At 43.1% G+C, this 23,481-nt stretch overlaps 1 protein-coding gene across 8 annotated transcripts in view; it reads left to right on the top strand.

Moving 5' to 3' along the window:
• Positions 1-23,481, top strand: part of ARHGEF37 (Rho guanine nucleotide exchange factor 37) — a 44,123-nt gene that overhangs the window by 16,795 nt on the left and 3,847 nt on the right. For 5 of the 8 annotated variants that reach the window (XM_033139899.1, XM_033139898.1, XM_033139900.1 and 2 more), the window contains exons 2-11: positions 3,989-4,197; positions 5,355-5,478; positions 7,641-7,788; positions 10,829-11,028; positions 13,367-13,497; positions 15,091-15,195; positions 17,415-17,525; positions 18,893-19,222; positions 21,157-21,285; positions 22,307-22,505. In XM_033139899.1, coding sequence (XP_032995790.1) covers positions 3,997-4,197; positions 5,355-5,478; positions 7,641-7,788; positions 10,829-11,028; positions 13,367-13,497; positions 15,091-15,195; positions 17,415-17,525; positions 18,893-19,222; positions 21,157-21,285; positions 22,307-22,505 — 1,678 coding nt within the window. In that variant the 5' untranslated portion in view covers positions 3,989-3,996. Of the gene's footprint in view, positions 1-2,216; positions 2,266-3,988; positions 4,198-5,354; positions 5,479-7,640; positions 7,789-10,828; positions 11,029-13,366; positions 13,498-15,090; positions 15,196-17,414; positions 17,526-18,892; positions 19,223-21,156; positions 21,286-22,306; positions 22,506-23,481 lie in introns of those variants that run through there. The other 3 variants (XM_033139901.1, XM_033139895.1, XM_033139902.1) reach the window with 3 other exon arrangements.

Below are 23,481 nucleotides of genomic sequence, written 5' to 3'. Positions count from 1 at the left end.
TGTGCTGGAGGGCTCCATATATATATGCGGCAGTGTTTGCACACTGCTTTAAAAAAAGAGTCAAACTTAGGTATGGTTTAAAGGTGACTGTGCAGCATGCTGGTACACGGAGCAGAAACGTGTGTTTGTTCACCCCTCCCCTGCTCCAGCTGCTCTTGTGCTGCCAAGATGGGCTTATTGTTTGTCTCCCCCAAAGAGTGGAACAAACCTAGGTTATGTTCTTGCTTTTTTTGAGAGAGAGACACAAGACACAAGCCTAGGTTCAGACAGCACAGCAGGAGTAGGGGAGGAGTGAAGTGGTCGTGATTTTCACCCCATGCAGCAGCACGGAGAACATTCACCTTTGAGTCACATTCGAGCTTAACTATGATTTAAAGCAGGCATAGGCAAATTCGGCCCTCCAGATGTTTTGGGACTACAAATCCCATCATTCCTGACCACTGGTCCTGTTAGCTAGGGCTGATGGGAGTTGTAGTCCCAAAACATCTGGAGGGCCAAGTTTGCCTATGCCTGGTTTAAAGCGAAGCCAGCATTCCCCAGAAATGCATCACTATTAATCCTTCCAGCTACAGCTAAACCTCTGCATCAACTATAAGGCAAAATGGCTGGCATCAAAACGGAAGGATTATTCAAGTGACTTAAAAAAAAAACAGCCCCAAAAACAATAGGGTGAAAGCCTAGGGTGATCATGGAAAATAAAGGGGACTGTGTTTTGCCATCTGCCTTCATTAGACTACAATTGGAATATGCCTACCAAGTCTGGCACCAACCTGTTTTGAAAGTTGATAGTATTAGTTAGTCACATATGTTGTATTGTATTATTACACTGATGAGGATTATGCTGGAGCAAATGTGGGGAACCTCTGGCATTCCAGATATTGCTGAACTTCAACTCCCATCATTCCTGGCCATGCTTGCTGGGGCTGGTGGGAGTTGTAGTTCAGCTAGATCTGCAGTGCCAAAGATTCCCACCTGTGCTACAAAATGCAACCATTTTTTTCCTAGCTGTTTTCTGTGTCTGTAACAACTTCAAGGCAGGCAGGGATTGAATAGGTATAGTTTCTCATCAGCTTTACCTCCTGAACTTCCCTGTTGCACAGCTGTTAAAAGTACACAAACTCTGTCAATGTAGCAAACCTAGTTTATACCTAATAACCAGGGTCTCAATACTTTAAAAGGTACAGAGTTCCCTTTATGAGCCTTGATGAAGGGCAGCATCAATCCGTTGATAGGTAGTTCTATTGTCCCCACCACTAAAATACTGTATAGCAGGACTGCACCTTTGGAACTTTTACCTCCTTCAGAACTTTTAACTGAGACCCTGGAGTCAGCTACCTTAGTAAAGAAAAAGTGTTTTATATGTGTTATAACACTGTGACACCAGATGATGCTGTGGAGTCCCATCTTTCACCAACGTGATTTCCCATAACAAAGTTTACAACCTGTTTTCCTGAAACACATTTTTGATGTGTCTAGATCCAGCCCCTTTGTAGTCACTGTATAGATTGGGAATTCTCAATTTTTGTGATAGTGGATTATCTCATTACTTGAGCCTCCCCAGAGGCCTTTCTTCTGGTCCCAGGCCTAGGAACCCTGGACTGGTTCTCAACTACATTAACCTATTTTAGAAATGGGCAGTCTCAGTCCATCTTTCTCTTTCTCTTTCTCTCTATTTTGGCTTTTGCTTCTTTATTCCAATATCATCTGTTCAAAATGTTCGTGAGCATAATGGGGTACAAACAGAACAAAAGGTTCCAGGCCTGACAAGTGCATCTATTCTCAGGTAAAGCAGCCCCTTTGTGGTCAGAATCCAGGAGGATAGAACAATGATGACCAGGGTTCCAGCTTTCTATTTGCTGCCTTTCTGCTGCATTAATAAATAGTGTTGAATTACTCAAGTGAAAGGAAGCTTCTACATACGAGCCATCTGTGGTTCCCCCTGCTAGATTCAATAGATTTTAAAGTGTCTTTTGCAATAGCTAGCCTGCAGTGAATACAATAGATCAACAGCAGCAATCAGATAAAAATAACCCAGCACTATGGATGTATAGCACAGACTGGCACGCTGTTCAGAATATAATACTGTAGTGTAAAGACACGGTCTTGTGGTGTACAGAAATCTTCTCTGTGGTCTGTTTATTTATGTGGACCATTTCCATTCAGTTCTTAAGTCTTCTGGTTTTATTTTAGGGGTGAGGATGCTACACACACAAAAATGTGCACGTTACTAATTTTCAGTAGGATATCCAAGGATCTTTTCTCAAGGTATACTGAAATTTTGTCAGCTTACAGAGAATGAATGTTTTGTCAAGTGAAAATATTGTTACACCTTTTTCAAGCAGTGAGAAATTCTAGGAGTGCAATGCTTACCCAGGTTTGGTTTCTTTCGGAAGGAGATCACTGGAATCTTATGGGGTTCTGTATTATTCTGTATAATGCTATACTTCTGTGTGATCATTTGGGAATTTGCCTTGGTCTAAATCAGTTGCTTCAGATCTATTTGGCTGTATTGGTTACTTTGCAAATACTTTGGTTCCCTAGAAGGGTGACAGCCTACTGGTTAGGGAGTTGGGTTTGACTCTGGACTCCTTAACCTTGACAAGTCCTACCATGCAGGCTGCTCCTGGCTTAAATCTCCCAAGAGACAGCAAAATCCTGGCCCTCCATGTGATCTCCAGTCTTAAGAAAGTCCCAGCTCATTGTGTGCAATCAACCAGAAATCTCCTTTAAAAAAGATGTACTTGGCAACTTTTGTCACTGACTTATTATTAATAATGGTAATAATAATGATACCCCACCCATCTGGCTGGGTCTCCCCAGCCACTCTGGGCAGCTTCTAGCACATATAAAAGCCTAATATGTTGGCAGTGCTGCTTTTGCAACCCATCTTAGATCAGCCCACGACCCAAGTAGTGGGTCCCGGCCTCCCAACTGAAGTTCACTGCTTTACACTATTATTACTACTACTACTATTTATTGAATTTGTATATGGCCCTTAGTCAGAAGACCATAGGGCAGTTTACAACATACAATGCAAATATAATGTTGTATAGAAGTCCTTAGTAAAAGTCATACAACATGGGTGCTTTATGGGTAAGATGACACTTAAGCACTGCGAGAGCGTTTGGGTTGCCACGTTGGGCAACAGGATATGGATAGCATAGTAAGGGAGTCCCTCACAAAACCTCTGGCTCCATTAACCCTCTCCTGTCTAAATCTCCCAATTTTACAACAATATGATATTCTCCAAGATAGCGCATCTGTTTTTATTGAGAATACAATGCTGAATCCACCAATTTGTAAACTTTTTTTTTTTTAGGGTTTTAGAAACTTCTTTGCAAGCTGCACACTCTTCCTGTCCTGTCCTGAAGCACTTTTCCACATTCTAGTGAGTGCTAAGTGATTTACGTGGGTGGCAGCAGAACCCAACCATCAAAATATTCTGAAAGGCTATCTCACAATTCCAGGCCAACATCAGAATTTGCTCTTTATTGATTTTAAGTATATTATATAGATATATATTGTAATTTGACTCAAGGATGGAGATGTGTCATTTGGAGCAATGCAGCACAAGCCACTTCAGGGGCATCTTAGGGGAACGTTATGTGATTCTCAGCTCAGGGTACCTGTTGTGTACTCATAAATGCTGCAAGGTGATTTGAGGACTGCAGTCAGAAAGTGGAATATAAATCTACTCATTCAATAAATTAAGACACCTAGTGACTTTCAGGGCATGGGCAATATTACAATAAGCAGCTTCCTGGTTCACAACTGAAATGTGATGGCATTGCTGCCCTACAGAAGCTGTCTGCCAGTGGGCGGAGCAGCTAGCCTCATGGCAGAGCATAGGCAGTAGCTTCTGCCTTAAGACATTTGCAAAATAATAAACCCAGCGGCATGTTCCCACTGAATGGGCCTGAAGATTATTAAGTGGATTATGTGCACTCATCACCCACCTTTTCCTCTGTGTCTCTTTCTTTCTTTATAGCTCCCAATATGGCAAATGACAGCACAGATGAACTGACAGCTGAGGAGACACCAGAGGCTGAACACATATATGAAACAGTGACACGCCTGGACAAAACCGAGCAGAACCAACGTCTGGCTGTGGAGGAGCTCATCAACACAGAGACCAGTTATGTACAGAACCTTCAGCTGTGCATTTTAGATATCCGTAATCACCTCCAGAAAAAGCAGGTGAGGCAGATCCTCCACTCCAGGGGGTGACCCCCCAGACGATGATGCACACCAACTCCCATCATAGCCAGGATGATAGGAGTTGTAGTCCAGCATCAGCTGGAGGGCACCAGGTTGGCTAGCCCTCCTCTACACATTTCCATGGGAGTGAATCGTGCAGCAAAATGTTTTTAAAATCCACAACAGGCAATCTCAAAATCTGAAAACAGTGACGCATTAAGAAACTTTAGAAACCTAAGCATTTGTTCCTAGTAGTGAAATTCAGAACTTGGGGTAGGCTAAGGCCATGCTAAATATTTAACACTGGGTTAACAGCCAATCCCTCTTCACAGGGAACTCTGTGAATTGTAGCTTGGGTGGGTGAGGGAAGGTTTCCTAACAGTTTGAAGCACCTTTCACAAACTATAGCTCCCAGAATTGTTTGGGGGAAGCCGTGTCTGTTTATTTTTTAAAAAATATATATTTATTGAATTTTATAAAACAAAAAACAACAACCACATAGTCTAACATAAACACAGCAATAAAAAAAGAACAAAACAAACAAACCTACAATAAAAACATAACTACAAAAACAAACTTACAATAAAAACAAAAAATCTTATTTTCATTGACAACTGTCCTTCACATTGTATATTGATTTCCTCCTATCTCGTCTTCCTGCGTTCTGTTTAAAGTGGTATCATAGTACTTTAAATATATGGTGTAAATGTAGTCTGAGAAGCTACCACGATAGTTAGTGTGTAGGTTGCAGTGTGAGATGCTTTGGGTAACAGTATGTGTTATCTCTTTGGGGAGATGCTGTACATTATAGACTTAAGACAAGAAAGTTTTTAAGCTGGTGCTATACCGTTCCCCAGTCCCTTCTACAGCAATGCAGAGTGCCTGGATATTTAGAGGTCTGTCTACAGGTGGCCACTGGGTCCTGTTGTCAGCAAGTTTTCTCCTGGTAGATGGTGACAATTAAGCACCATCTTTGGTACATCCATTCTGCAAGGATGTGATCTCTGTTTCTGCAGTCCCAGAATGCATAGGTGTTTGATTCTAGATGTACCTTTAGAAGCAACATTCGGATTACTGTTCAAACAGTAATCATGTGCTCACTCATGGATGCACAGAGAAAGAACTGATGCATTCTCCTAATTTATTATGCCTTTTAGCTACCTGAGATTGACCTGGAAGGACTTTTCTCCAATATAGATGATGTCCTGCACATCTCCAGACGTTTCCTGAAAGGACTTGAAGCTGCAATGAACCAGGAGCAGGAGCAGCTCTATCGTATCAGTGAGTGAGAATATAACAACCAGCCATCTGAGACAGATGTTATTACTGTAAATCAGTGATATGCTTTGTGTTATATTAATAATTGCTGTGATGCTGACCAGCCAGATGGATGCGGTATAAAGATTGTTATTGTTGTTGTTGTTGTTATTATTATCATTTATTCCTCCTGTGTTTTCAATATTGATCCTACCATCTGTAGAAGCAGAAAATAATTACTCTGAAGGTGTTTATATGACAAGACAAAGGTCATAGCATGGTTTCACTGGTAATGCTATTGGACCAAGCCATTGAGAAAGGGGAACTACTATATAACTGCACTGCATAGGTTGCACAGCTGGAACAGAAAAAGAAGTGCTAAGAGGGCAGGGAAATAACGGTAATCAAGGTTGCAACCAATTACCGTAGCTGAACATAAAGAGGAGTCCTCAGGCAACTGCTACCTGAGTCAACCATACATTGTTTTCTAAGATACAGTTTTCCTGGGCTTCTAGGTCATTCTTTTGTGAAGAGAAAACAGATGCCCTTTATACATTTCCCCAGCTGAATGGGAACTGCTTGTGTGTAAGGCATTCCCACATAACTGAGTGAAAGTTTCAGTGTATCTGAAGAAGTGTGCATGCACACGAAAGCTCACACCAAGAACAAACTTAGTTGGTCTCTAAGGTACTATGGCATGGCAGACCAACACGGCTACCTACCTGTAAATGGTTCCACCATGTTTAAATGACTGATGGACTGCGCCTTTCTCATGGAATTGGCAAAACCTAGCCTTGTAGTGGGGTCCTAAACATTCTCACAGCTGCACAGGAGTTGCTCACAGACAAGCGACTCCTGCATGTTTGGGGAAATGTCTAAAGGGCAGTATGGTCAGTACTAATTCTTTAGGTCATCACAACATGTTTTCATGTTAGCTCATCCATCATCATCATCATCGGGTTTCCCCAGTCACTCTGGGCGGCTGCCAACAGAGCACTAAAAACACAAAAAAACTTCAAACATTAAAAACTTCCCTAAACAGGGCTGCCTTCAGATGTCTTCTAAAAGTCAGATAGTTGTTTATTTCCTTGACATCTGATGGGAGGGCGTTTGCAGTAATCCAAGCAGGAGATAACTAGAGCATGCACCACTCTGGCCAGACAGTCTATGGGCAGGTAGGGTTTCAGCCTGCGTACCAGATGGAGCTGGTAGACAGCTGCCCTGGACACAGAATTGACCTGCACCTCCATGGACAGCTGTGAGTCCAAAATGACTCCCAGGCTGTGCATCTGGTCTTTCAGGGGCACAGTTAACCCATTCAGGACCAGGGAGTCCCCCACACCTGCTCACCCCCTGTCCCAAAACAGTACTTCTGGCTTGTCAGGATTCAACCTCAATCTGTTAGCCACCATCCATCCTCCAACTGCCTCCAGGCACTCACACAGTACCTTCATCGCCTTCACTGGTTCTGATTTGAAAGAGAGGTAGAGCTAGGTTTCATCCGCATACTGATGAACACCCAGCCCAAACCCCCTGATGATCTCTCCCAGCGGCTTCAAATAGATGTTAAAAAGATGGGGGAGAGGACGGAACCCTGAGGCACCCCACAAGTGAGAGCCCGGGGGTCTGAACACTCATCCCCCCCCACCACTTTCTGGACACGGCCCAGGAGGAAGGAGCGGAACCACTGTATAACATTGCCCCTTTCCTTTTTTAGCAGCATATCCTGTCAAGGATTCCTTACTGGGAAAGTGATGCTGATGGAGTTCTGCCATCTAATAGTTTGTAGAACAACTTCCATGAGGGAAGAGAAAGTTGTCAGTTTGGCAGGGATTAAAACTTCCCACAGTGACAAGTTGAAGACTAGGAAGAGGACCCAGGTGGTAGAGAAGGTAGGGAGCCCAGAGCAAAGGAGGTTGAAGGCAGCGAGTCAGTGTGGTAATTTAGACACTGGACTTATTGATCTTACATTTTAATTCGAACTAACTTGCCAACTCTGGATACAGGCTTTTAGTTTTTCATTAAAAGGAGAAGGGGGGGCTCTTAAATTCCATAGGTAAGGATCAAGGATTAATTGTTTAGAGGACAATTATTGCTGCTGCTACTTGGTGGTTCTGAGGGTTTTCTTAGGCACCTCTCTTGGAGATGTGATTGGTCACATCAATATTGTACCTTTGCTATGGTAGGCACCTTATTCCAAGAGCTGAAAGAGGAGATGGAGAACGCCTATAAAATTTATTGTGGTGACTATGATCAAGCTCTTCTACTGCTGGAGATTTACAGGAACGAGCCAAGGCTGCAGAAAGAGATTGTGGATACCCTGACTGCCACAGTGTAAGTAGCTCCCTTGATGGTCAGAAACATGTGGCCCAGACTTCAAATGTGAAATAGAAGTAGGCTTGTGAATGGTTGTCTACTTAAGGGAGTGCCAATGTGATGCTCTCCAGATGTTGTGAACTACAACTCCCATCATCCCTCATTGTTAGCTATCCTGGCTGGGGCTGATGGGAGTTGTAGTCCAACAACATCCAGAGGGCACCACATTATTTTTGGTTTACTTGCCCTCCACAATGTATAGTTACTCCTCACAGTCTTCTTGCTTCTGTTGCCTGTGTCATTGTTGGTGGTTAATCCGAAGGTCCACCAATGGCAATGAAGAACCAAACCAGGAACTTTTTCAACCTATTCAGCAGTGTGTTTCTGGATATGACTAAAAAGATCATGGCCATGTTGTGATGCAGTGCCCACTCAGAGGCCCTGCTGCTCTGCAGGCAGCTATTCCCAGGCCAGAGAATACTTCTTCCTTCCATCTGTTGGAGAAGAATCAATCCCAGGGTGAGTTCGTTAGCTAAACAAACATGACACTGTGTGTAATGAGGCAAGGACATCAGTCAGTAGCTGGCAGCATCTGTGTCCTTCGGGTCAGTCCATCACTTCAGCTGGCTGAGACTGTTATCTGAGTGACTGAGCACGACTGTGAGAGGCGACAGTTCTCTTTTGCAAATGAGCAAGGACAAGCTCCCAAACCAGAGAGTGGAAATCTGCCAAGGTCTACGCAGGTCAATGGAACAAAGCGTACATTAGTTAACCCCAGCTAGTTTCTAGCTCTGAATCGTGTGTGTGTGTGTGTATCAGTAAGAGAATGAATAGAGAATAATGGGCAAGAGCAGAGTGCAAATATGGTCTATGTTACACCTTCCCACTGTTGTTCCATTAATTTCTTATAGTTCCCAGCATCCATGATGTGCCATGCATATGTGGCAGCATTCAGTGTTCAAGCCCCTACTGTAGCCTTCATTGCCAAGTAGGGGAAAGTGGGGCACGTTGAGCCATTTTTTACTTTAAGCTCTACACACCTCAAAATAATGCACATAACAGAAAACTTTTGCATTTAATATTTATTAGATACTATTCCAAACAAAATCAAAGGGTTAATGTTTCACATTTGATGGAATAAAATGACAAAAAATCACATTTAATTTTTTCAAAATAATGGATCAATGTGCCCCAGTAGTGGGGCATATTGATCCTTCATTTGGGGCACATTGAGCCATTCCAATTTAAGAGCAAATAAGGCATTTTTACTACACAGTATAAACTTCCAAAAGAGTTTCAAAAATATCTCTAAGTTCTTAAGAGTTAGCACCACTTCAACTTGTACTCATTAAGTGAACATGGAAATGTTACCAGCTTAGAAGCACGAGCAGTTCCTCCGAAGCAGAGTGGTTTAGGCAACAATTTTACAATATCCTCAAAAGGAATCAAAGCTTCTGGTTCAGAAGAGGGAGTGAACTTGGGCTGGTCATTCACTTTGGACAGAACAAGTTTTAGAAATTTTACAATGAAGTGCCCATATTCATCAGTTCCGGTAACTTCAGCAACATAATGGGAAATTGTGGTTTTTCCTAAAATCTTCACAATAACAAAGTTTCCCTCTTTCACATCAGTCTTGTTGAATTCTATATTTTCTTTTTCCTCTACTTCATCTTTAGAAAAGGTTTCAAAATCAGACGAGTCACTTTCAAGCAGCTGGTTCGCATTCAACTTTTCTTTCATAATTTTTGACACAGCCTTTCCAGGCTCAATGTACCCCATTCCCAATTGGATCAATGTGCCCCACATCACCATTTCAGACATACATCTATTTTATGCAAAACAGGCTGGCAGCCATGACAAATATTTTAGTACATACTGCAGCTATGTTAACTATGATCACATAAATGAAAATATATTTCAGCTACCTTTACAACTTTTAGAGCTACATGGTACACAATACATATACAATTTTTTACTAAAGCTTACCTAATTTAACAAATTTGGATTTTTTTTAAAAACTTCTTTGAAAACCCAAACCCAAACACAATGACAGTATGTAGTATCACTGCTGTTGTTTTTGTGTTGCCACAAACTTTGTATAAAAGCTAAAGTACGGTTTTAAAATGGAAAGGATCAATGTGCCCCATGGCTCAACGTGCCCCACTTTCCCCTACTAATGGCCTCTTGCCCCCCCCCCCTGCAATTCTTCACATAACAATTAACTGATTTATGGAATTCACTGCCATAAGGTGTTATGACCACCAGCTTAGGTGGTTTAAAGGAGGATTATACAAATTCATCATGGAGAATATGTCTATCAATTGATATTGCTATGGGCAGCTATGCTATCCCCATATTCAGAGGCAGTATGCTGCTGAATACCAGTGGTTGGGGAGCAACAACAGGGGATGGCTCTTGCTTTTGTGCCCTGCTTGTGGTCTTCCTAAAAGTATCTGGTTGGGCACTGTTGAAACAAGATGCTGGAAGATGAAGCCTCGCGCTGGTCACGGATGGCCTCATTCATAATGTCATGTAAGAGCAGCAAAAGAAGTCTCCAGGCCCTGCTGCATGGTGTAACCAGTTAACATGGCAATGATACAATCACCATGCACCATGACAGAATAACTAGGCACCAGGCAATGGTTCCAGTTTTCTTACAGGTTTCAACAAACAAACAAAATCAAACTAGTAGGGTACAATTCCTGCATGGGTGTAGCCAGGTTTTATGTTAACACGGGGGGGGGGGGACCAAGCTACCTGTGACGTGCTTGGTCAATTCATGGAACTCAGGGAGGCCTATCACTCAGTCAGGTTGTCACCTGTGTCACTAGAATGCGCCACAGCATCGTCCAAGTGACCTCAGCAAACATTTCAATTTCAAATATTCTGATTCTGTCTACATTTTTTTAGTTAGGTATTTTTATTTATTTCCTTGCCCCCCTGGCTATGCCCATGAGCTCCTGCCTGTTTATATTACTAGAGAAACCTAGGGAATCACTAGGCTAGTAAGTTCTGAAGCCTGCTTAAACTTTGCTGTCATTCTGCATCTCTTGGACAGGCCTCACATTGGGGCTTCAGACCTGAGCTTCTTCCTGGTGATGCCAGTGCAACGGGTCACAAAATACCCACTGCTGCTGCAGAAGATATTGGAAAATACCCCAGTCAGTGACAGTGCCTATGGAGCTCTCCAAGCTGCAGCTGCTGCTATGACAGACGTCAATGCCAATATCAATGAGTACAAAAGACGCAAGGAAGTAGGTGAGGGAAATGGATGCTCTCTGGGCACCATCTGCTCTACTCCAGGAGCCCTGTACTGTGTGGGTGGTTTCAGTCACTTGGGCTTGTTTATTCTCCTGAAGCCACTCTGGGCATACGTTTGATGCCTTCTTGTGGGACCCTGAGGTCTACATTGAGTGGGTTACCCCAAGGATGGCTGTGTCTCAATAATGACAAAAAAAAATGTAGACAGCGTAGAAAAGAATTTTTATTTTTTTAAAAAAAATGGTTGTATTGAGCTATGTTTTATTCAGAGTAAGCCCACTGAAATTAATGAACACAGCAAACTTACTTGTTTTATTTAAAACAAAATGAAAAATAAAAAAATTCCTTCCAGTAGCACCTTAGAGACCAACTAAGTTTGTTCTTGGTATGAGCTTTTGTGTGCGTATCTGAAGAAGTGTGCATGCACACGAAAGCTCATACCAAGAACAAACTTAGTTGGTCTCTAAGGTGCTACTGGAAGGAATTTTTTATTTTTATTTTGTTTTGACTATGGCAGACCAACACGGCTACCTACCTGTAACTTGTTTTCTTTAATTATTTCATATAATTTATAGACAGTTTGAGTGTAGAAAAAAATAATCCTCACAGCAGTTTTCAGAAAGAGTGAAACAAATTTATCAGTAAAAACAGTTTAAAACAGACACCTGAAACATTCAAATAATAATTAAAATCAACAATAAGCTAAACACAGATTAAAATACATGCAAGCATTCTATATATCTTGGTAGGCTTGCCTAAACAAAAATGTTTTTAGCAGGCACCAAAAAGAGTACAGTGGATGTGCTGGTGTCAAACTTAGTTGAATATCATTCAGTAACTCCAACATCAGTTCCACCTCTGCACTGAGAGTAGTTTGCTAAACCAGCCCTAAGAAAATTAATAGGCTAAGAATCAGGACCCATATACTCACAATTGGATCTGGATCTGAACCATCCAAATCCAAATCATTATTACGGTCATAGACACTCCATAAGTAAAAGCACCTCCACACATAAATAAAACATGCTACCGTGTTTCTCCTAAAATAAGACACCGTCTTATATATCTTTTCCCCTCAACAAAACACAGTATGGCTTATTTTCAGGGGATGTCTTATTTTAACCGCGTCACATCGGTACGCTGCATAGCCACGCCTCTCAAGGCTGTTTTAATGGGAGGTGCTGCGTCACTATGGCTTATTTTTGGAGTATGGCTTATTTTCGGGGAATGGCTTATATTTCGCAAATGCATAGAAATCCTGCTATGGCTTATTTTGTGGCTATGTCTTATTTTAGGAGAAACATGGTAGATAGGCAATGGGCAACTGCAGAAGTAGAGGGTACATGCACTCATTCTCTCAATTACAGTAGACCAGCATAAGATAAAGACACACAACAGGCAAAATGATCTCTTGATTGCTAACTTCTTGCTCAGTGTTATGGATGCCCACGCACACACAAACACAATCATGCAAACACATGAGGAAAGCATCCTTCCATTTTGCTTTGGAGCTGTTGCCCAGTTGCACCTGAGGAGTTGGGCTGAGTATCCCCTGTCGAGCTGGGAGCACTCAGCGGCAAAGTTAGCACTGAAGCAACGGGGGCAAGAAAAGATCTACACTCTCTGAGGGCAGAGGGTCCCCTTAACTGTGGTCTCAGAAGATGGACGCAGTACGAGCTAAAATAAAACAAAGGCAGCCATTTTCTCTCATTTAAAAAAGCCACAGTAGGGCAGTTCCTTTTTTAGGCCAACCAAAATTTCACAAAACAGCATGCAGGGTTTTGAGTCCTCTGGAACTCTTCACCAGGCTAGATGGTTAAACAAAGCAGAGTGAAAGGTAACAGGGAAGGGTAACAGGAAAGAGACGAGAGGTGTGTGATAATCCCAATACTTAATTAATATGCTGCTTCCTTGAAAGTGGACAACCCAAGAATTTTTTTTCTTACCATTCCCTTTTGAATGCAACAGTTGTTGTACTAATGATGAACTAATGAAGAACTGTAACAGAGAAGCAAATAAAAAGGAAGGAAGGAAGGAAGGAAGGAAGGAAGGAAGGAAGGAAGGAAGGAAGGAAGGAAGGAAGGAAGGAAGAGGCCAACCCAGCAAATCCTTCATGGCAATCTCAGGGCCAGTTTTAATTGAAAGATAGCTGATACTTCAAAACAGAACAAGGTGCTTCGCCACCACCAAAGCCATGTCTCAGAAACTATAGTCTTCTTTTTGTATTGGGATGGTGTTCTGCATCACCAAATGCCCAGGGACATTCATTTCTACCTTGTGTAATGCGCTCCTTCCCTGTTTTCCTACCTTCTAACCCATGTTGACATGAAAATAGCAAATAAATATAACAAGCCTGGGTACCTGACTCTGCGGGAACGCCTGGCTCGCCTCAACCCCCACTCCATTGCCAAGAAGACCACGCGACTGAGCCGCCTCTTTATGCAGGAGGCTGGGATTGTGCCTAAGGTGAGTGCTCTGTGCTTGTCTCGTCTCCACTATCTCAGTGAAATGGTGGGCTGGCAGCCTCCTAGAGTGGCAAGGGAGGGTGAGTTCAGGACACACACACAAACCGAGACTGGCTGTTGGAAAAGCGTTCTTCTACGCCACCCATAGTTTCTATTTCATCAGACTGAACTCACTGACTTGGTGTCTTCAGGCTGCTTCATAGATAGCAATAAGATATCACATTTTAGCCTCTCTAAGTTCATGCGATCGTTTTGGGATCATGACATCAACATTCAGGAGATCACATAACAGCGCCCACTGGTGACCTGGCCAGGAGTGTTTCTTTCATAGTTAACGGCAACACCAGTAATTTGTGCAGTGTGGTGAGCACGCAGAGCGTTTTCCTGTCCTCATTGCACTCCTGCCGAGGTATCAAGCTCAAGATGGTTCCTGTTTTACAGAAGCTGAAGCCCTTTGACCCTGCTTAAGAGCAGCTGATCAGTTATTAACCACAATGGGAAGCTGGGCTGGCAATCTGAAATGAAGTCATGGTTCTTTCCATCAGCAGAAAAATTAGCAGTGTCAGGGTATTGCAACCTGGTTTATGTGGTTTCTGAAGTGTGAGAATGAACTGAAAGAATCCTGGGGGGTGGGGGGTGGGATCCAGGAATTGCAAGAAATCCTCTTGTCCTTTTTATTTCAATTTTAATTTCTATAGTTTTAAAGTTAATCTCCTCCATGTCCTAGTAGTCGTAGGAACATAAGAAGCTACTGTATACCGAGTCAGACCACTGGTTGGGTTAAGTCAGTATTGTCTTCATTGAGTGTCAGCAGCTCTCCAGTATTTCAGACAAGGGTCTCTCCTAGGCCTGCCTGGAGATGCCAGGGACTAAACCAGAGACCTTCTGCATGCAAAGCAGATGCTCTGCCACTGAGCTGTGTCTCCATAGTTCTTAATTTTTAATCTTAATTTTTTATTACTATAATTCGAAAATAAAATTAAACCATTCCTTTCAATATCTTAACTGCTGTTTATGCAGCAGGTATACAACAGGAAAATGTTATCAGGCACCAGGGCACTTCAGAGGTACAGAAGAAGAATTCACATAGCAAGTCTTGTATTAGGTATTTAGTTTCCTGCTGATCTAAGGTGTGCATATATCAGGAATGATGTTTAATTTCCTGGAAGACTCCAAAGGCGACAGGTGCTTGTTTTGTGTAAATAATAATAATTCATTAGTATTTTGTTCAACACTGCATGAGAGGTGCAACAGAACTTCCTCTCCTGTCCTTGTGCACCCCTGAAATCTGCTCCATGGCACCCCCAGCCCCCTTGAGCAGATTTTGGGGGTGGGGCTGCAGAGGAGAGGAGAAGGAAGTTCCATTGAACAAGTAGAAGTCTGTCACATGAACAGAACAGCAGTATTAGATTCAGCCCATTATTTGCAATATAAATGTAAAGCAATGATGCACATGCACAGGCACCACTATGTATTGTTGCTACCATGCCAACACATTTAGTGTCTCATCTTCTCTCCTAGCATTCTGTAACTTAAGGCTAACCCTTTGCTGTCCATTGGGGCTATACTATAATTTCCTCTCTCTGGTCTTTAGACAAAGGACAAGGAGTTTGACACACTGGAAGAAAAGTTCCAAGACTTGTCATCAGCTGTAGCCGATCTGAAGGAGAATGTGGCCTCTTTCCTGAGCAACACGGAGGTATTAATATTCATTTATCTCATGTTGAAGCTAGCTCATGGGATAAGTACACACAGTACTCAGCAGGGATTTCTTAGAGTACCCTTGACAACCCGTCATTGTCTCTTACAAAGTTTCAGTAGCTGGTCAGAAAGTACTTGGAGAATCATGACTGAGGTCTGCCCATTTGTATCAGAGTTAAAACTTTTAGTTTGCATGTAAGTGCCTGGGCCCATTAATTCTGATTTCCGCAAGCCACAGAGAAACAGCACTAATCCCAATTCAATTTGGGGAATGAGTCTGCATGAGGGATCTAGCAGGAATATTTTTATGCTCTTGAAATGGCTGCAGATGCACATCTTTACATTGTAGAACGTTTTCAGATGCGAGTCTGACACAAACACCTGGCTACACCTTTGGGGTCTTCCTTGCCATCTGTGCATTTCAGGTTCATATCTGTGGATGGGATGTTCACCCACAATTTCTCCGGTATATTAACAGGTAATTGAAAGGAAAGGAGTAAGTAAGAATAAATGCTCTTCTGGGAGGGAAGCTGTAATCTTCCTGCAGGAATTGAGATAATTTCCACCACTATAGATTTTGAAAGCAGATAGGGAACCAAACCTTAGGAAACACGTCAATCTTTCTTCCGCTGCACCTGAGAGATGGGCTGTGTCACCATTTAACCTTTCATTGTGGTATTATTGCTTTATGCCCAGTCTGCTCTGGTGTTTTGCTAGCAAGAAAATGAATCAGAAAGAGTGTCCTCAAAGCTAACAGTGCTTGGCACATGCTGCAATCCCCTGCTCTTGAGATTCAGCATGTCGAACATACTCAGGCTTCATGCCCTGGGGGAGATCCTGTTGGAGGTGTGAATAAACTTCTGGGATTATATGAACCAAGGGCGGAAACGACCTGACCTCCAAATGCATTGCTTGGCAGGTTGACAACAGCTTTTAAATTGCTCTGCTTTTATCTTCCTCATACATCTGCAAGTATCAGTCCTTGGCCACCAACAAAGAACCCAGACTTCATCCTCAAGCACAGTCTCAACATTACGGATTTCAGAATGCACTTCTTGAAAGAGGTTAGACAGAGGGTTTAAACACACTTCCACTTGTCCCATGCCTAGAAAGCATGATTCCAAACACTTTCCCCCTTGCCCCACTCCTTTCCCAGGGAGAACCCGCTCTTTAGCTCTAATTGGGAGCAAATAGCAATCCATAGAAAACCCAAATTGCCATTTGCTCTGATTGAGCACTAAAGAGCAGTTTTCCCCAGGGGAAAGTTGCAGGACAAGAGGAAGTGTGGATGAGCCCAGAGTGACCAGAAAATCCTTCCACTTTCTTTATTCTCATCACTGATTCTGACACTTTCTTTCACAAGACTCTGTTTTCCTTAGGATACATCCCCACACCCACACCAGATCTATCCCATAGGGGTACTTTGGAGCACAATGGCTGTGTACACATTGCCAGCTTAAAGTGCAGCTAGGCCATTCATTTTTCAGTTTGGATCCACTGGGATAGCAGGGTCCAGTTGCCTACTGAAACCCTTTTGCCACTGAGAACTGGTGTGAATGGCTCCACACAATAGGGTGCTTCACTCATTCTTTGAGCAGGTTATGTTTCTGAAGTAGAAGCTGGCTGAAATCAGAAAAATTAAAAATACGTTGACTTTGCTATTAGTTACACAAAGTGGTGATCTGTGATCAGAATTTGCTGCTTTGCAAATTCTATGGTTTTGGGACTCTGCAATAGATTGTGGAAGTTTTTACTGGTATACAATCAGCCTCACAGTAATAAGTTATGAGACTTCAGAGCACCATCTAAAAATAGATTTGTTGGTACTAATGGCCCCATTCAGTCACATATTTCACTGATACTCTAAGCAGGTTATGTAACCAGAACAGAAAGGAGAAGAATGTTTGGACTTGAAGATGAAAGACCACCCAGTGCATTTTGAAGAAAGTTTCATCACAGATCTTCCTTTACTGCATCAATGTCATAACTCAAGGTTCCTCTCTCATAGCATTGTTAGCTACCCACTGTTTCAGAAAACCAGGATACAGATGGGTCAATTAATTGAAAATTAATTCCCTACTCTGGGAACGTAGGGAGCTGCTTTCTACCAGGTCAGAATACCGGTCCATCTAGTTCAGTATTGGCGACACTGCCTAGCAGCAAAAACATATCTTAATCACTTCTTCATGTAATCAGGCTCTTTTCTTTGTCTCTTAGGCATTCCTCAGCTATAAACCACATGAGAATGAACTAGGAACAGAAGGAGGAACTATCCAACAATATTGCCAGCTTGCAGGAAAACTCCACAGCACTGTCTTTGCTGAGTTTGTAAGTAACGTCTTGGGTTTTTTCTAGTTACAGTCTGGTTCTGGTGTGGGGAGGAAGAATGTAGCAGATCTGCCTTCCTCCACCCTGGCTGCTTCAGAGCTTTTCCATTTCCAGGTAGCAGATTTGATCAGGGGCGTAGCAAGGTAAATCGGTACCCAGGGGCAAAAAAAATTCTGTCACCCCCACAGAGGCATAGGAAGGTCAGGTGGTACCCGGTGCGGAAAATTTCTTGTCACCCCCATTGATTCCCCCCCCCCTGCAAAGATGGTTTTACGTTATTTCAAAGTTTCTTACAAAGGAATAATAACAACAACTAATATTAAAAAACTTTTATTTATATCCTGCCCTCCCTGGCCGAAGTCAGGCCCAGGGTGGCTAACATCAGATACATAACATTGGTATAAAATCAAACAATAATTAAATTACCTCCTAAAAACATCTCAAAATCAAATTAAAGTCTAATTAGATGGCTTTCCACAGGGTTAGGGTTGGGAACAGTAAGTGCTCCACTGAACTGAAATTTCAGCCTTCACGACATAGGAAAACAGCCAAGTAAACAGCGATTTTGGTGGAGGAGGGTCAAGATATTAAAGAATATGCATGAAATTTCATCTATAGCTATATAATCCCTAGTATAGTAAGATAAGACCTTTGGAGCAGGATTTTTTTTTAAAAAAAGAGTTTTTTTTTTAATGAACCGCCCTAGTAGGGCAGTAATTGTTCCTTGATAATTTGTCACCCCCTCCATTATGGAACATGGGGCGGTATGCCCCCTACGACCCCCTTGCTACGCCCCTGTATTTGATGGCTGCCTATCTCTGAATCATCCAGAACACATGTTCTACTGCTCTACAACATCTGCCTTGATTCTACAAACACTGAAAGTTTGGCTGTTTGCACACTCCCGCTTACTCTAAATCCAGTGCACTCCCACTGTTAGTTTAGGAAGCAGTGTGCACACAGCATTCACCACAAACCCATCTCTCTTCTATATCTACCCTGTTGCTCCTTATGAAATACTGCATTCCCCCCCCCCAACTTCAATTCGAATGGGGGGGGGGAGACCCGGCTGTGTATATAGCCTTTGACTGTATTCTGACCCATGTTGCTCATTGTTGTAAAATGATGCCGCAAATCTTTGTTAGGAACTGCGTTCCTTTGGGCTTGGACTGTTCGTGTTGCATAACAAGTGAGAAAGTGGAGTCTGGTGGTGGGACCCAGAGCATGTTCCTTGACCTTTTGGAGCAAGAATTCCTCAGCACTTCCCTAGTGGAACCCCAAAGGGCCCCAATCCCAGATGTCTCTCATCTGCTGAGTCAAGGGAGGCCAAGATTTCAGAGGTGTGTTTGATTTTCCTTGCTTTGCAGAGGAGAAGACTGGAGCACCTGGTGTACCTTCCGCTGGTCAACTTGTCAGAGACTCTGAAAGGGCCTCAAAAACTGATCAAGAAGCGCTTGGACAAGCAGCTGGACTATGAGGAATGCGAGGAGAAGAGGAACGAGACAGGCAGTGTGACATATGAAGAGGAGGCTGCCATGAATACCTATCTCGCCATGAATTCGCTGCTTGTGTCTGAGCTCCCAGTGTTCAACCAGGTGGCCCTGCAGTGGCTGGAGCATATTCTGCGTACCTTTGTGGCCCTTTTGAGGGATCTGGCCAAGCAAGTTCTCCAAGAGGCAGAACAGGAGGTTGCCCAGGTAAAAAATTTGGAAGGGAGAATGAGGATGTTGGGTATGGTATTTGTGCCAAGAGACAACAGGTAGCTGTATTGCCTCCCAGGCTTAGGGACATACATGCAATGGCGGATGGGGTGGAAAAGGGTGCTTAGTGGAACTATAATTTCAATTAAAGATGGTCCATGGGCTCTGCCTCTTGGTCATATGCAAGGGTGACGAAGAAATGGACTCCAGGTTTGGACTGTGACATTTGCTACGTTACCAGCGAAGCTGTTGGGGAAAGACTAAAAGCCACTTCCCCTCTCCTCAAACAGTTCAATAGAGAGAGGAAATAGGTTTAACTATGGCTAGCAGGTGACCACTGCCCTCTCTCTTCCTTCCTCCCTGCTTCTGATAACAATGAGCATTTCGCTAGCATCTACAGTGGATGCTCGGGTTGCGAACGTGATCCATGTGGGAGGCACGTTTGCAACACACAACGTTTGCAAAGACTCAGAGTTTCATATCCTTATATGATCCATTCACACACCACCAGCCCTTTCAACATCCTTTCCTGCTATGCCAGTATCTGTGCTTCCTGCTTCTGTCTTTCACCCAGATCTGGTAAGCTGCTCCACTGGCTGCTCCACAAGCAACAGTTGCACATATTTTAGTTAATTGTTTCTAACTTAGTCATGCCCCTTAATATCAATGGGTCTACTCTGTCTCTCTGCCCCGCAAACGTAGCCCAGGGCAGGTTGGGAGAACACCTGGAACAGCATGAGGTGGGCAAGAGAGGAGGGATCCTTCCATTTGGCAAGCCAAAAGCCTTGCCCCAAAGGAATTATCAGCTTAGAGCGAGGTTGAATTACTCCAAATATGACTGCCTTGTCTTGCCACTGTGTGCTTGAGGCAATGCACTATAATGTAAACCAGCAATAAAACTAACTGTAGTTTGTGCCCTTCCTTCACATGTTAAACTCACAAAACTGCTAAAACCAACTTGTGAAATACAGTATATGGTGCTTTTGCAGACAGCTGAATACATGTAGTGTGGATGCTTGCTTGGGAGAGGTTTTTTCATAACATGGGCCCCACCATTGAGAAAGCCCTTCTGGATGCACGAGAAAAACTTACTACCTTAATAAATCAAAATATAGAAGAATAGCTCTTTTAGATCGCACTGAAACTCATTTATTGCTCACAAGGAAACCCTACAAGCAGGTTGTGAAGGCAATAGCCCTTCCCTAATTCGTACCCAAGCAACTGGCATTCAGAGGTATATTGCTTCTGAACATGGAGGTTCTGTGTAGCCTTTGCAAGAAATAGCCATGGATAGCCCTAATTTCTAGAAATCTGACTAATCCTCTTTTAAAGCCATTTAAATCAGGAGTCTTTACCATTTCTGGGGGCAGGAGAGTATCATACATTAATGATGCATTGTGTGAAGAGGTGCTTTCTTCACTGAGTTATATAGCACTCTTGGATTCTTCTGGGACAGGGAGAAATTTTATATTTTTATATATATATAAAATCTCTACACCATACATCATTTTATAAATTGGCTACAGAGAGCAGGACTTGCCCTGCAGTCCCAATGGCTATAGGAGATTACCAGTACTTCCTTCTTACAACCTCATTCCTTCCACACACAAAAGGATGCAATTCATCTCTGTCCCTCTTCCAGTGACTGTAAACAAGGAGAAGGAGCAAGGAAGATGCAAAGTAAGCACTGGCGGAGACATATGCCGCACACAACAAAATGGACTTACCTTGCAAACAGGATGGATCTTTGCTTGCTTTCAGAAACCTCTAGCAAAATTGATATTTGTACATAAAATCCACTACGAATCTCATCATTATCTTCTGTTATTATCTTATTTTTAAAAAATATTTTTAAAAATACTTTTTCTCTGCTTTCCACAACCCACCCTCCCAAAGAAAGCTCCAATTAATTATAAGGTTCTTCTTTACAGCTACCACACAGACACCTCCCTGCACCTGATTTTGGGAAGATGGTGAAGGACACTTTAAGCCAGGCTGAAGCTCAGCTCTGCTCCTACTGCAAGAAATTTGAGACTGTTATGCCAAGCTCTGTTGCAGAGGTATGACACTGATGAAGGTTAGAGGGTATTCCTGCAACCTTTCTACCCCCGCCTCTCCCACAACCCCCAGACACACGATGGCTGATTGATACATTAATATGTGGCATGGGCATAGAGGGGGGAAGTCACTCATACCAGTGGTGGTGTTGCTGCTATCCATGAGGTCCCCATGACACTTGCATAATCCTATTCTTCACAATATATGTCCTAGTTTCAGGCAGTAACTGGATCCTCCCCCCCCCCCCCCCGCTAATAAAATATTGGAGTTTCTGTACTTGGGAACAACAATAATCTCAAGGCAAAATACCAAAACAAAAACAAAACAGGACCAACTCTTGGACAGGATCAGGCAGCCAGCACCAAGCAGCAGGTTCCAGAATATCTTTAAAGGGAAGCAAACTGTCTAATTGAACATTATAGTTTCTCACTCTTGCACACTCAAATGCATTGTGGGCTGTCTCTCAGGCAAGGTGTTTGTATCCCTTGCATTCTGTGATTAACTACAGTACTGTGCATTTATTTTTCTTAAAATAAATGTCTATAAAGGCCTTAGCACTAGCATTCCACAGCCACCCCCAGCCCAGAGGATCTCTGTGGAAGGAGTGCAGCTGTGAGTACAGAAGCAAATGCAAATAATTTCCTTCCCCGTTTCCCCTCAGAGTTTTTATTCACAGCTAAATTCTGCAACAGTATATCTCATCTTTAACCCACAAGATGCCTGCTTCCTCAGTGCTTCTCGGCTGCAATTTTAACTCTTATTTTTTTTTTAAAAAAAAAAAATAAATCTACCCCATTGGAAGCATATATCCTGCTAGGTTATCTGCACAAATCCACTGTTCAATGCAGTAAAATGTAAAGAATTGGTTTAATTTGCAGGATTTGTTTCATCTTCCTCTAAGATATTTTAGTTCAGATGTGGCTGCACCCTACTTGTGATGACTCATTCTCCAGTGCACTAACGTGGTCGCACAGTCAACTGCAGGAAGATGTTTCTGACTCACTTCTCCCTCTGTCTTTTCAGCAGCCTCTTAGCCCTGCAGAGGAGAAGAAAGTCCATTCGCTCATGAGCAAACATGGCCCAGAAAAGCTGTATCAAGTGACAAGCAACACCACCAGCAGCAAAAACATGGACTTGGTGTTGCAGAGGGGGCAGATTGTGGCTCTCTTGCATGACAGGGACACCAAGGGCAACACTAACCGATGGCTGGTGGATAGTGGAGGTACGGTAAGGGTTGCAACTACACACCCAAACCTTTTATTTGCTACCAAGAGCCTTGCCAGGTCAGTACTTATGACACAGATCTCCCTGCCTTAGGGTGTGACTGTTGCATCTGTCATGATGAACTCCTGCACTTCTAAATGGACCGCTACACTGCTGTTCATGGTCATGGGATTCCCAGGCACAGGGGTGCAGCTCATATAAAGTAAGGGAGTCCAGTGACCCATTGAGTCACTGGAGGGGGGAAAGTCCTCAGGCACATGTGGGGTAGCTAGACTGAAGGATGTTTGATGCTCCCAGAAGGCTCTGTGTGTATTGTATTGTCTAGTGCACACATTACTGCAGAAAAAGTAAAAGCAGCAAGTACATGCCCAACCCTGTTTCAGCAGCCACCCTGCTGCAATTGCCTGGACCAGAACAGCAATGCAAAAGGATGACTAGCTGAAAGGTGGCAGGCCAGCCGCTAGTTGCAAGCCCATTAAGCTCAGGGGGACGGAGAGGATGGGTGGTGGCTGGGGCCTGCAAACTGCCTGCTCTTTGTTTGGGCCTCATTGAGAACAGAGAACCTCATTGAGGTCAGATAATATCTACACCTTTTCATTTCTTCCCAAACCCTCATTTCCCTTTTTGCTTTGTGTCCTTTTCTAAATACTGCTCCTCTCTCCACCCCTTCCTCCTTCCTCTTCCTGCACTAGTTTTCCTACCACTCTATTAAACTTTCTTTGTACTTTCCAAATTAAATTCCTTCCTCCACTTATTCCCCCCCCATTGCTTCCAAATCCTCCCCTTCTCACATCTTGTTCCAAGTTCCACCGTTCTCTATCTTCGACTTGCTTTATATAATTTGTTCCCGAGGTCATTATACCCCTCATCCTGAACTTGTTTCTTATTTCTCCCCACCACTCTGTTCTTCTTTCCTTCCACTAGTACAAACCACACACCCTTTCTCTCTCACACACAAGAGCAGTGCCTTTCTG

The sequence above is a fragment of the Lacerta agilis genome, chromosome 2 (assembly GCF_009819535.1).
Source record: "Lacerta agilis isolate rLacAgi1 chromosome 2, rLacAgi1.pri, whole genome shotgun sequence".
Taxonomy (NCBI): domain Eukaryota; kingdom Metazoa; phylum Chordata; class Lepidosauria; order Squamata; family Lacertidae; genus Lacerta; species Lacerta agilis.
Note: the sequence above shows the minus strand (reverse complement) of the source record. Positions and strands in the feature narration are given on the sequence as shown.